This window comes from Schistocerca nitens, unplaced genomic scaffold (assembly GCF_023898315.1).
Source record: "Schistocerca nitens isolate TAMUIC-IGC-003100 unplaced genomic scaffold, iqSchNite1.1 HiC_scaffold_466, whole genome shotgun sequence".
NCBI classification, from domain to species: Eukaryota; Metazoa; Arthropoda; class Insecta; order Orthoptera; family Acrididae; genus Schistocerca; species Schistocerca nitens.
This window is the reverse complement of record NW_026045999.1, coordinates 2,458,286-2,472,285: the sequence shown is the minus strand read 5'-3', so window position 1 is coordinate 2,472,285 and position 14,000 is coordinate 2,458,286. Positions and strand designations below refer to the sequence as shown.

Sequence of the window (14,000 nt, the reverse complement as noted above, 5' to 3'; positions counted from 1 at the left end):
GAGAGGCAGGGAAGTTAATACTTGTACAGCCTCTAGAATCAGGTGTGATGTTCTCGAGTCGGCTGGATGTGTGGGTTGCTAGTCATAAATGCACGCTAAAAACAACAGTGGGGGTCTGGGATTCAGGAATGAGGTGAAAAGTTTGTAGTATGCCTTTCCAGAATTATGTAAGAAGCACTGGGTGATAATTTATTTATGGAGTAAAGGGAGGGTAACAGGAGTTGCAGTTCAGTTACAGTAAATTATGGGTACAGTTGTACAGGTGATGGATGTGGTTCCTCATGCTAGTAGTTGGCAGAAGAGGGGCTGAATAAATCATCAGTGATTCATATTTAAATTTAACTACAAAAATAAATGTCTTTATCATTTTCTGCAGCAGTTGCCAGTTTTTAATCAAATACTCATCTGGGAATAGAAGATGTCCAGAAGAAACAGTTTCAAGCTAGATATAAACTTGCTTTGACACATATCAGATGTTATTGGACATATGAAAAGATTTTTGTGGTAACATGTTGAATACCTATCTCAGCCTTTGACTGCTACAGGAATGAGTGAACAACATTTTGTCTTCTTGTGCAACTCCCATGGGCTTTACTATCATTTCTTCCACTGGGACTGTTTAATTTCATTTTGCTTTTGATGACTAAACAACTAACAGTTGTTTAGTGCTTGTATTTTTATGATATGGCATCTGCCATGTATTGCAGGTAACTGAAAACTGTTTATGAGTGAAAAAGACATAATTAATGCTGTCCTAATCAGAGTAAAAACAACCAGTGCAGGTAGTTAAGCCAGTTAGCGAAATGTTACTTAGAAATTTTAGGACTCGAGCACTAAGGATTATAAATTGTAGTAGATGGTTGTGTGAGTAGAGATGTAAGCAATTGTAGTCCATTACAATTATGTGACATGGCATTCCATTAAATCAGCTGCTGCAACAATGTTCTTGTCTTAAAGACAGCACTATGCAATATAACTCAAGTAGACATAGAACAAAAGGTATTGTCATGGGTACCATGACTGAGAAATAAAGAAATATACAACTACAGACTTCCGTTCTGTAGAGATACTTTATTGACATGAGATCATCGAATAGTTTATTGCTTGCATAACAAAACATCATGTGTCTCATTGCATGATATGTGTAATAAATAGTGTATTAACTATACTATACACGATGACATACTTTTACTGCATTAAATATCTTTTGAAGGCTTGCTAATTTGCGTTTGTTGGCACATTATTCGCAGTCAGTAATGCCGTATACTGTTTCCAGAGCATTATTCCAACATGAGAATATTACAGATATTTATTTGTGGTGGCATGTATGTCGAGTTCATGAATCTATTTTACAGAGATACTAACACTAAAATGAGATCATTTAAATGTACCAAAGTTTTCATTATTTTTCTAACATCCCTCGCGTTATGTGAATATCACAGGCCGAGCAGGCTGATGAGCAGAGCCGGCAAGCAGCTGTGTCAGGAACTGTGTTGCAGATGGCGATCGTCACAGCCCTGCAAAGAAAGCGGACGCAATTAACTTGCATAAGAAAACTGTGCAGCAGTACCAAATATAGTGACCCTGGAAACAGTGTCATCAATTGCAGAGCTTCGTAAGGGAACAACCTAAAATGTTGTACACAATCTGTATGTAAGTGATCCACAATATGGAGCTGTAAAGGAAGTATGTTAACACACCAAATAATATTGTCAGCCAGTATATAGAGGCACATCCTTATACAGAATGTTAACGAGCGTCAAAATTAAAGTTATTATTTAATTGTAAATGAAAAATTGCGAGAAAGTAAAGGAAATCCTCATTTCACTATCGTTAAAATTATGTATCACAGTTCACTTCTTCAAAGCCAGAAGTAATTACGATAATGAAACAATCGAATGTTAAATGTATTGGAGTTGTATTTCAGTGAAATTCTGTTCAAACCTCCGTCTAGACATTCGATTTGCGGTCGTGCTTCTACATACAGGGCTATTACAAATGATTGAAGCGATTTCATAAATTCACTGTACCTCCATTCATTGACATATGGTCACGACACACTACAGATACGTAGAAAAACTCATAGTTCTGTTCGGCTGAAAGTTGCACTTCAGGTTTCTGCCGCCAGAGCGCTCGAGAGCGCAGTGAGACAAAATGGCGACAGAAGCCGAGAAAGCGTATGTCGTGCTTGAAATGTACTCACATCAGTCAGTCATAACAGTGCAACGACACTTCAGGACGAAGTTCAACAAAGATCCACCAACTGCTAACTCCATTTGGCGATGGTATGCGCAGTTTAAAGCTTCTGGATGCCTCTGTAAGTGGAAATCAACGGGTCGGCCTGCAGTGAGCGAAGAAACGGTTGAACGCGTGGGGGCAAGTTTCACGCGTAGCCCGCGGAAGTCGACGAATAAAGCAAGCAGGGAGCTAAACGTACCACAGGATGGTGCTCCACCACACTTCCATCATGATGTTCGGCATTTCTTAAACAGGAGATTGGAAAACCGATGGATCGGTCGTGGTGGAGATCATGATCAGCAATTCATGTCATGGCCTCCACGCTCTCCCGACTTAGCCCCATGCAATTTATTTCTGTGGAGTTATGTGAAAGGTTCAGTGTTTAAACCTCCTCTACCAAGAAATGTGCCAGAACTGCGAGCTCGCATCAACGATGCTTTCGAACTCATTGATGGGGACATGCTGCGCCGAGTGTGGGAGGAACTTGATTATCGGCTTGATGTCTGCCGAATCACTAAAGGGGCACATATCGAACATTTGTGAATGGCTAAAAAAACTTTTTGAGTTTTTGTATGTGTGTGTGTGCAAAGCATTGTGAAAATATCTCAAATATTAAAGTTATTGTAGAGCTGTGAAATCGCTTCAATCATTTGTAATAACCCTGTAATTTCAGCTTTCACCAGTCAGGGTGAAGCTCAAGTTCGAGTGCTGTTCTTAGGCACAGAGTAAGTTTGCTAGTTTGCTTAATATCAGATAATGGAAGCAGCAGTGAAAGGGTTTGTTGGTGGAGTTACCAAGAGACATGTACTAGGGATACCAACGGTATCCTCTCCTGTGGAGACTGGTACATAATATTATTTTACAGCTTGTAGGCCTCCAGGATTTATAACCGCTCATCCACTTCACTGTGACTGGTGGGTCAGTAATGGGGTTGGGGATGTGTATGAGTGAGGCAGCAACCAGGGAGAACTCAGTGCTTTAAACCCATCTCTTCTAACCAACCAGTTTGCAGTACTGGCATGCACCACAACTGTAACTGAAACAGTACACATACTTCACACTTTAGGAAGCCTGCTGCGCTCTGTACCAGAGGGAGGCAAACAAAAGGTTAGGGGTCTGTGAGTCATAGGCAGTTGAAACGTACCTCTTAGGGAAATGGCAACAGGGAGTGGGAAGGAACACCAGGTTCACTCTGGGAGTATGCCTTGGGAACACATTCAACATGCTGAAGAGACTGTCCTGGCGACCATTAAGGGAACAAGGTGCGACCTACAAGGATTGTGGTACATACTGGAAGAAGCAATTCCTGGTGTCTGGTCTCTAAGGTCATACTTGAATCATTCCAGTGATTGTCAGAGAAGGCCGAGAATGTCCAGTCGCTCTGACAGAATTCCAGCAAATTTCACACTCTGCATCATTGTCCCCACGACTAATGTCACACTCAGGTTCTGAGTCGAGTGGAAGGATTGAAGCAGGGACTTGAAATATTCTGAGACAATCTAGTCTATGAGTTCCCTGACTCACGTGATAAGACTGTGAATTGTAGGGTCCCCCTTAGAGTGTCAGGTGTGCACTGCACATCAGAGACTGGTACAAAGGTGGCTGATTGTGTGCGAGGTGCACACTAGCTTTTCGAAGCTTAGGTGACTCTCCATGCAGTGCAGGTAATTATAACTATACGAGACCCCACAGTATTAGTGTAAGATCCAAATAAATGACCCTCACAGATGAAATGATTAAAATCATTGTGGTCAGTTGCTGAAGCATGCACAGCCAAGTGTCGGGATATGAGGTGCTCCTAAAAATCAGTGGAGCTCTCATCACATTAACTAGACTAAAGTCCAAAACTGACAGCAGTGATATTTTTTGAGTGTATCTGAGTGTATACCGAAAGGATTGACTAATGTGAAATGGAAACTGTGTGGAGACACTCAAACCTACTGAGTCAGAAACTGAAGTTGTGTACAAGATTGTTAGGGTAGGATTCATTATTACAACAACCGAATATGTTAATTAGAGTATTGTAAGTTGTGGATATGACAAAACATCATACTCTACAATACCAAATGCCATCTCTGAAACTTATGATAAATAGTTCTGAAACCTAACCTCGACAGAAATGTATTAGCAATGTATTAGTGCAGGAACTGGTTCTAAGTTCAGATTCTCAAAAAGTTTGTGTGCAGAGAGTCCCATGTTTACTAACTTAATATCAAGAAGTTCGAAGAGGAACCACCATCCAAAAACTACTTCAGAGACAGTGAAATGGGGGAGATGACTTTTAACAATCAATAATTGCTGCTTTGTGGGCATTTGGCTTTGGCCCAAGGCACATTCCTGTCTCCTAGAGCTGGTGACATCATTACGAGCTCTAAAGACTCATTAGTATTTTCAAACTCAAAACACACTCAACAGACCCAACAGTTTATATGTAATGGCTAAAGCTGTCACCATACACGACGTGTTTCTCATCATGTATCAGCCAAGATGTAGTAACCATCGTGGTTTCCTCACTCTCTGAACAGGGATTGCTACACCTTGGAGGACTTGACTTGCTGTTCATTATGATTACCGACCGCATCACTCAGCAGCAGCAGTTGTCAGATGTATCTAGCCTTCAATTCACACAGCCTGTTTACGAAAATGGTCGCATATAACTGAGTTGTGCTAACTCTGTCAGTGATCGTCGAAGAAGAAGAAAGGGACCAGTTACCGCAGTGACGTAGACTGCAGTCTTGTATGTAATTAGACTGTTTCCCTGGCGCATTCACAAAATCTTACTCCGTCTTCTGGACGAAGAGTTTTCTTATCTGTAATAAATAACTTGGAGTATTGCAGATCAAACTCCTATTAAATTTGTATGAAAGCCCAACAAGTAAAAAAAAAAAAAAAATACACGGTAGAATCGAGACGCCAACCTTCAACATCTCTCATCATAGTCCACTATTCTATCAATTACGCTACAGCGTTGATACAATAGCAACGATTAAGTTATCCATCACGCAAACATCTAAAGGCTCTAACCATAGATGTCAATATTTCTTATTTAACTGTACCAAAAACGTTGCGCTTCTGATACATCGTTAGTGTGGCGTAGCACTGAAACTGCATACTTTTATAGTATGCATGCTATAATACAGAAGACACCACATAATACGAGAAGCCTTTAAGTACTGATATGTAATTACCCGTCATTTTTTACAACAAATCGTACCACGCGACGCATTTTCGAGAGATTTCTCATTTGGTGGTGCTCTGAAACAGCTTAAATTCATAACATTCATAGCATGGCATACACTGGCCACTCACATTAGTGCGAACAGAGGTGCAATTGTTTAGCGACTGATCATCCAGATGAACTAATGGTCCACCAGCAGAGTCTCTTCAACGACTATTCAGCAAAGTTGGTGTCTGTGGGATCTGCAGGAGGCGCCTGGTTCATATACCCACGCTGACTGCTGCTCACCGGCGACGCAGGCTGGAATTTCTACGCCACTACCGCAGCTGGAAGTCCACAGAGTTACAGCAGTTGGCCCATCTCACGTGAATCACGTTTTGCGCTCCGTCGGACAGATGGCCTTTGGCATGCGTGGCGTCAAACGTCCGAAAGCAAAACACCCTGCAACAATTGTCAGAAGGTTCCAGGCCACACGGCACTCCCTGGGTGCTCTCGTGACTCTGTAAGGCACAACCGGATCAACACAGGTGCGATCAATTCTCCGGGACCTTGTCCACCCCTACATGCAGTTTCTTTTTCCTCAGATCGACAGCATCTACTACCAGGAAAATGTAATGTGTCACACGCCTCACACAGTACATGCATGTTCAAAGAGAAGCAGCATGAGCTTACCATACTCTTCTGGCCATCAAATTCCCCAAATTAAAGCCCAATTGACAATCTGGGGGATCATCTCAATTGGGCTGTTCCTCAGCTGAGAAACCTACCACAGCCACCCGTGGTAGTTGAGTCACCATGGCTCCACAGCCCTGTCAGTACCTTCCAGAACCTCACTGACTGTCTTCCTGCGCGTCTCGAAATTGTCTTCACTGCAAAATGTGATTATTCAGGCCTTTAACAGGAGCCCATATTAATGTGGATCACCAGTGTAATAGAAAATCACCAAATACAGACTTGAGCTCCGTAGGACTTAATCCAGTATCGGGTCTCCTACACGTTAGCCATCGATGTTACTGTAATGGCTTCCGGAACAGATGTTATGCTGACCCTAGTTCGAAACAGCCTGGTGGCTTATGGACGAGGGTTGGTGTGCACCAAGCAAATTGTGGTTTTTAGGCGTCTTTTCATATACCACTGGGTGAATACTGTGCTGGTTCCCATGTTCTGCCTCAGATACACAATATGTAAACGTTTAAAGCACTTTCTCACACTCAGAATTCGTTCTATATGCAGACAGGTCGGGTACACTGCTTCAGTCTTCAGGGGCAAATAGGAGACTGATGATGTTCATTGTTTGGCATCCTTACACTCAACCAACCACACAAGTGTGTCCTAAGTTTCACTTATGATGTAAAACTGATGTAGCATCTCATTGGCTATGTTCCTCTTCATGAGTCAAAATCCGATTTGGCAGATTCTTTCCTTCACATCTCGCTGTGTAGTGTAATGTGGAATACCCTACTGTGATGTCACTAAGCTCGATCAGCTTCTCATCCACAAATGCCTTCACGTATTGTGAAAGAACACCTTAACAGTTGGGACTTGATGTCATCAGAAAACTTCCAATGGCTGACTAAATATATTGGCCTGGATACTGGAAGACATCTTATTGGTGATGTAGGCAAATCAGTCGAGCAGTTCGTTTTTCAACATCTTTCAGAACTTTAAACTGCCCAGTTCATTATTTGTTATTGTTATCTTCAGCTACTAAAATGAATGTCATGAAGTTGCAGTTCTGTTAATGATAAGTATTTCTTCATTGCTAACACAAATAGTTACTGTAATTTCTTAATGACCAATGAGTGTTATCAAGGATCTTGCTTCAAAGTTATATTGTAATTTATTGTATAAATTAACCAAATATATACAAATACTTTTCGAAATTGTGTCTATTTACTTTGTATTTTTCAGACAATGAAAATGTTGAGGTGCTGTACAATGGGTGGCTGTAAAAGCAATCATAGACCACAAAATGAAACAGTCGGCATATTTTCTTTGCTCAGTGATGGAGACCTAAAGAAAATGTTTCTGAGAAAAATTCCCACTGATATCACAAAGCTGAAGAAGCCTTTAATATGCATAAAGCATTTTAATGATAGAGCAAAGTAAAAAGAGAACAATTTACAGTTGATGGAGTATTAAAGACTTTCGTAAGGATTTATCCAAAGCGGAAACGAAATGCAGTGCCATCAGGTTTCCTCAACCTGCCATGATACCTGACAACAGATGGACCATCACGCAGAAAATTATGTAACGCTATATATGGTAATTTTAAAAACAGCAGTGGTGTGAATCCTGGAAGATTATAGGTGGTATGAATATCAGAATGCTACTAACAATTTGTGAGATTTGTACAAATATTTTGTCAAGTGCTACCCATATACACAAGAAACATTACTGCAGTATTCAGAGTAGCCAAAAGATAGTGCTGTTTTTATTGCTACTAGTGATGAAATACCCAAAAATTATTACATCAGTGATTGAGTGATTGAGTGTCCTACGTTCCTTGACAAAGTATAAAATTACCTAGCATGAAATGTCCAACGAATATGTGTCATTAAAATCTAAGCATGTGTTGGATAGTCTAATTTAATATGTTGAACCAATAGTGTCTAAAGAAGACATCTTAAACATCCAAGCTATTGTTCTAAATACGGTGAATACGTCAGAGGAGAGTTTTTCAGGTAATGGTTGTTCGCAGTTGTGAATGATAACTGAAACATCCAGTTTCGAACTAAAAATGACAACAGACGCAGGTACAGTGGGAATACATTGTTATTGCCAGCTTCTCTTAATGTACATTAACCATCAACATATGCTGCTTTGCACACTAGTGGTTATTCGTATAAGCATCTGTTGCCCTCAAGCAATGTAAGGAAGCCGATAAAGTTTGACTTAAATGGTTTCACTGCAGATGGTAGTACAGATTACCTGAAGATTAACAAAAATATTTTTAAGATCGTGAATTAATAGTGGTAAACATGCTCCTGGATGAACTTTACATTGAACCTCACTTGATCTTTTAAGGAAATACAATTATGGTGCCTGTAAAACTGATGACAGTGATGTAGTAACAACATACCAGGTTTTCATAATATCCAATGTCGTTTCAAAATTCAAAGCTGTTGTGTCGATAAAACTTGTCAGCAATTTCACTGCAGCACAGCTGCATTGTATGTTCTTAAATGTAAATAGTTATGTAGAGAAAGCTGGATTTACTGTGTCAGTAATGGAAAATAATGCAGTAGATCGAAAAAGTTATAAGATATTTATTCTTATTGGTGTTCTGAAGCCTTATATTTCTCATCCTGTTAACAATATTAGAAACTGAAATTTCTCACATTGTACATATGCTGAAATTTATCCATAAAAGGTGGGACTGCTAAGCCTGAGAGGGTGTTGAAGTTCCCTGCCTTCGAAAGCTTTTACCTTTAGTTACTTCAGCTTTTGTGTATTTGGAATGGATGCACAGAAAAATAAGGAGTCATTAGTAAAGTAGTCATTTGTTGTCACATAAGGCCCTATTTCCTTACAATATTGGGAATCAAATTGTTAACCTAGCAGTCAAGGTTTTATCTGGAAAAACTGTAGTTGCTTTAAAGGTTTTTAATTCTAGAAAAACAAGTTTTCCACAGTCTGAATCCACAGCACCATTCATACAAATGATTTGTAGCTGGTGGCACATCGCCAATGTAAAATGTGAATATGAATGTCAAAGATTTAACAATCAGTACAGGGAATCTACAGGATCAATAGTTACTTAGAGTTACACTTTTTAAGGAAAACATCATTATGGGTGAGAAACTGTCGACAGAGTAATCCTACTTCACAATATTTAAGTCCTCAGACTTTTCACACATTAATCAAAATTTCTGATGCATTTTTAGTTGTGATTCCATATGGATCTCAACATTACAAATCAAATTCTACATTTGTCGAAAATATCTGTCTTTTTAGCTTCAGTGGGGCATTGAGCGAACTCAGCAGCGGTGGATGAAAATTTGCTAAATGTCAAATATTTCTTTAGTAATTTATCATATACAACTGCTGTTTGAATCAATCTTGTCTGTCCTTCTGGACATGCAAGCCCGAAAGAACAGATACCATCCATGTACAAAATTACATATTGCCATGTGAGTTTCAGAATGACCATCTTGAAGGTAGATTTAGCTGTTATCATCAACTTAGTGGTGCAAATTACTATGTAAGTTATATCCAAATGCTAGGAAATGAGGAACATTGAGATTCAGAGATATAGTACTGCTTAATTCTTTGAATAAAAATCTCCCTCTGAGAACTCTGTTTCCTTATGCTGGCACATTTGATGAGTCTGTGAATCTTGAAAAATATTCTGTGCTGTTACAGAAGAATCTTGATATATAAAGATACCAAAAGTTTTTTGTGTGTACTGATGTTCATATCTGGTTATTCCAAAAAGAAGGAACTTCCCTTTAAAATTACGAGGGAGATTTACACCTCCTGGCTGCAATCTTCTAAGGAAATTTAATCATCCATGCTGAATGACTTCATTGTTGAATGTGACCATGGAAAGTTGATTGTTCCTACTGTTATGGTGACTGCTCTTGCTTGGTTCATGTTGAAAGGCATATTAGATGTGTGTTCAGATACTTTCATTGTAGATGTATATGAGCTTTCTGTTTTGCACAGAACGTGTAGTCTAAAGCTGGAGAGATGTGGTCGTGTTGAAGGTGATTTAAGTGATGTTCGTAGATCACTGAGAACTCTGAGGAATCAATGCAAAATATCAATTTCTGATCCTGAAACGAAATGCTAAATAACCTAAAAAAAAATATCAATAAACTGCAACAAGTAAACCACGCGGAAGACAGTTAAAAAACCATGTGAACAACAGAAGTAACGTCTTATAAGTGGTGGGCATGTAATTTCCAGTATTTAAATATGTAAATGCCACATTTTCATTTCAGATTTTGTCATATACAGTACAATATCTGGAAACTTTGGCCTGTTATGATTCGTTTGTATCCATGTGTATTGTGCATCTGAGTAATGAAAGCTGACCTTTCTGTAGTGCCACCACTATCTTTCAACACTATTGGGTAATGTAGTGACGTTACCATGGCTGTTGCAATGGTCCAGGGAGTGGACGATCATGGAGCTGACCAAACACCATCACATCAGATGCAGCAGCAACACCACCAGCCAGTTTCCACATTGCAAGCCAGGCAAGAAGCATCACCAAAAAACAAAGACAACACAGCAGGAAAGCAGGTTGGCTGTGGCATCACAGGGTCAGTTGCTACACACCCGAGCCACGGACTTCTTATGGCGTACATGGCTGAAAGCAGCACTTCACCAAACAAGTACACATCAAACCTGCGTAAATTCCCATCGTATTTAGTCAAAGGTACCACACTCTGGTGGCACCATCTACGAAGTCTGTGCTGCTCGATGGGGTGGCACGGTTCCACAAGCAGTCACCACAAGACCTGGCCTCCGTCCACAGCAGGATTGCTGCTCACCCCATGTCTACTGGTGTAGACTTAGGCGCCTAACAAACGGCGGGCTACCGCCGGAGACACTTAAGCTGCAGCCAGCCCTCTGTCCTGGAGGGCAGCTCTTCGAGATTAGGATGGTACGGCTGCTCAGCCTCTTATGTCTGTGTAGGCAAACTGTAAGTTCTACACAAAAAAGAAAAAAAAAATATTTGTCACTAGATAGTTGGCCTCATGTACATTGCACCACTCAACGTATTCTTCCAATGTACTATTTTAGACCACTCAAAAGACCTGTTACATATTGTTTTGTAAGGAAATATCTTTTGTAAAACATCGTATGATTACTTTTCATGAATTGTCTGGTGATGGAATTGTTTTATACGATGTACTGACAAAAATGCAGTTTGAAAACAAACAAATGCAGCGTATATTATGTATCCAGAGCCGCCTAGCAATTTAGTCCACTTGGCTTGCACTTTGTCCCTTGGTAGCAATTTGCACTTGTCTCATGATTGAGAATGTTTGTGAGATACAATGTATGTGACTGAAATAACACTGCTAAGCTAGAAGCCATATTCTACTCATTACACTACATCTCCAATTCATGTAGAAATGTAACATACTTTCATATATTCTGATACCAGTTTTGTGTTGTATTTTATAGCCTTAGAAAATTACGGAATGTCGAAACCCGTAAGGTGATTTTGGGAATAATAAAAAGTGTGGTCAAGACATCTGAAAAGGTATTAAAGTGCATCCAAATGGCCGTTTTGTGTCATGGCATTTTCATGCAAATCGCACCTAGATAGCCAGTCGCTGTGGCCGAGCAGTTCTAGGCGCTTCAGTCGGGAACCGCGCGACCGCTACGGTCGCAGGTTTGAATCCTGCCTTGGGCATGGATGTGTGTGATGTCCTTAGGTTAATTAGGTTTAAGTAGTTCTACGTTCTAGGGGACTAATGACCTCAGAAGTTAAGTCCCATAGTGCTCAGAGCCAGCCAGCCAAACCGAAGATAAATATTCTGCTACACATAAATGTGGTAGCTACTAGGTGATAATTCAGTTGATTAGTTCTACTTCCTACTTTTTACGCGTTTCTGAGAGCTGTGTTTTCTCCACAGGTGGAAATGAAGGAGCAGAAACCTTATCAGTCAACTTCAGACGAAGCGATACAATGAAAACCAAATGCCTTTGACATCAACGCAGTGTATGAGTTAGAAACATGTATCTCAGTTATAATAGCAAAAACATTTCCGAGACTGCTTAGTAGATTTATTGGTGCCCTCATCACTTTACATCTGTTTGCACACACTACATATATTGAATTATTTGAAGGAAAATGAGGCATTGGAAGAAGGTAAATTATTGTTCATCACAACAAGTTTTTAAAGCACATACGATTTCCAAAGTATTATTGCTTGAATCAGTTGATAATAAATTATTAACTATTACTCTCGGTAAAATGCAGGTTTAACAAGAGCTAAGTAATTCCGAAATGAAACAAATAAATAATCTATTAGAAGATTCTGAAGTACAGTTTCGTGTGTGTGTGTTTTGGTCGTTTCATTACCAAATATTTCTAATGCGAGTCCTCCTAATCAATTATCACATGAAACCAAAACGACAGAGAATACAGAGAGAAACTGCGCTATGGTATTCAGCACTTCCTGTAGTGCCAGAACATGCTATTAGCCACCATGTTTCAGGAAGTCTTTCTGCGAGTGTTTTGAAAGCAAGAGAGAGCGTGTGTGGTTTTGTAAGCTACACGACTGGTGAACTTCTTTTTGGAGTCGTGCCTGCTATGTGCTAAGAACATAATAAAACTCACATACACTGCCTAACAATTACTATTGAACAGAGACATTGTTGGACAGAAATAATCAAAGGCAATGATGGACAACATGAAACACAATACATACATAAAAAAGGTGGAGTGATATATTTATAACTAAAAATGGTATGAATTTCAACACATGGGAAAGCAGGATAATGTTCGTACGTTCATCTCTGACACAGGTCAGACTTCCAACATACACATCGATATGGGACTCTCTGTAACTAACTTCTCTCCTCAGGCACTAACCCATATTTTGCACTCTTAAGGAGTCCTTGGGAGATGTAGTCCCACTCCTGTCTCAAGACGGTTTTCAGCTCTTGCACAGTTCAGGGAGGGGGCGTTTATTGAAAACCACGTCTGCCAAGAGCACCTGAGGCATAATGTGTAGTGCTTAGGTCCTGAGAGTATATAGGTCATTCGATACCTTCGATATTTTCACTTTCCAGTGTGTCTGACACCTCAGAAGTCTTATGTGGGTGAGTACTGTTCTCCATAAACAGAAATTTTAATCCTGCGGCACCCTTAAACACTCTGACATGGACCAGAATATTCTCCCTGCAATATTGCAGTGCTGTTAACAGTATCTCAGGCAAAGACAGACAGCAGTGTTTGGCCATTGTGGATAAAGCCTGTCTACACCATAACGCCTAGGCCATACCAATGATGTTCATGAACATTCTGTGGCATATAATGTGTTCTTCTCTCTCTCCACACTAACTGGTGACCAGAATCACTTGCCACAGTGAAACAAGATTCGTTAGAGAACATCACTCTGGACCACTGTTGCTGACCCCAACCAATTTGCTTCCTGCACCAAAGAACTCTTTCATAGCGATGGGGTGCTTGAAGTGGGATGCATTTAACAGGCTCCCAAGCATACAAACCAGCCAGACTTCTGTTTCTGGTGGAGATAAGTGTTCGGGCTGCAGCTACGAGGCCTGCAGTGATCTGAATAGGAGTGAGGTGTCTGTTCCTCTTCACCAGTAGGGCTAAGTATTGATCCTCTTGCTGTGTGGTGGTCCATCTACAACCACTGGCTTCTTTTCACATAGCATTTCCACCTTCAGCATTATTGTGGCCACAGTAGTGACACTGTGACCAACATCGAGCCAACCAATTGCTTGTCCAGTCATAAACACTTAAATGATATCTTGGAAACATGTTACTGTACCACAAGGAATGTAGCATTAATCAGTTCCACAACCACATTTGTCAAAAATTATACTGAATGAATTGTTGAATGCACACAGAGCATTCATACACGTGTTTCAC

The 14,000-nt window shown here is 40.2% G+C and overlaps 1 protein-coding gene across 1 annotated transcript in view; it reads right to left on the bottom strand.

Annotated features, from left to right (window-relative positions):
- Window positions 1-1,065: 1,065 nt before the first annotated feature.
- Window positions 1,066-14,000, bottom strand: part of LOC126232230 (uncharacterized) — a 205,206-nt gene continuing 192,271 nt past the window's right edge. Inside the window, exon 5 of the mRNA XM_049942526.1 lies at window positions 1,066-1,517. Coding sequence (XP_049798483.1) covers window positions 1,510-1,517 — 8 coding nt within the window. The 3' untranslated portion in view covers window positions 1,066-1,509. The remainder of the gene's footprint in view (window positions 1,518-14,000) is intronic.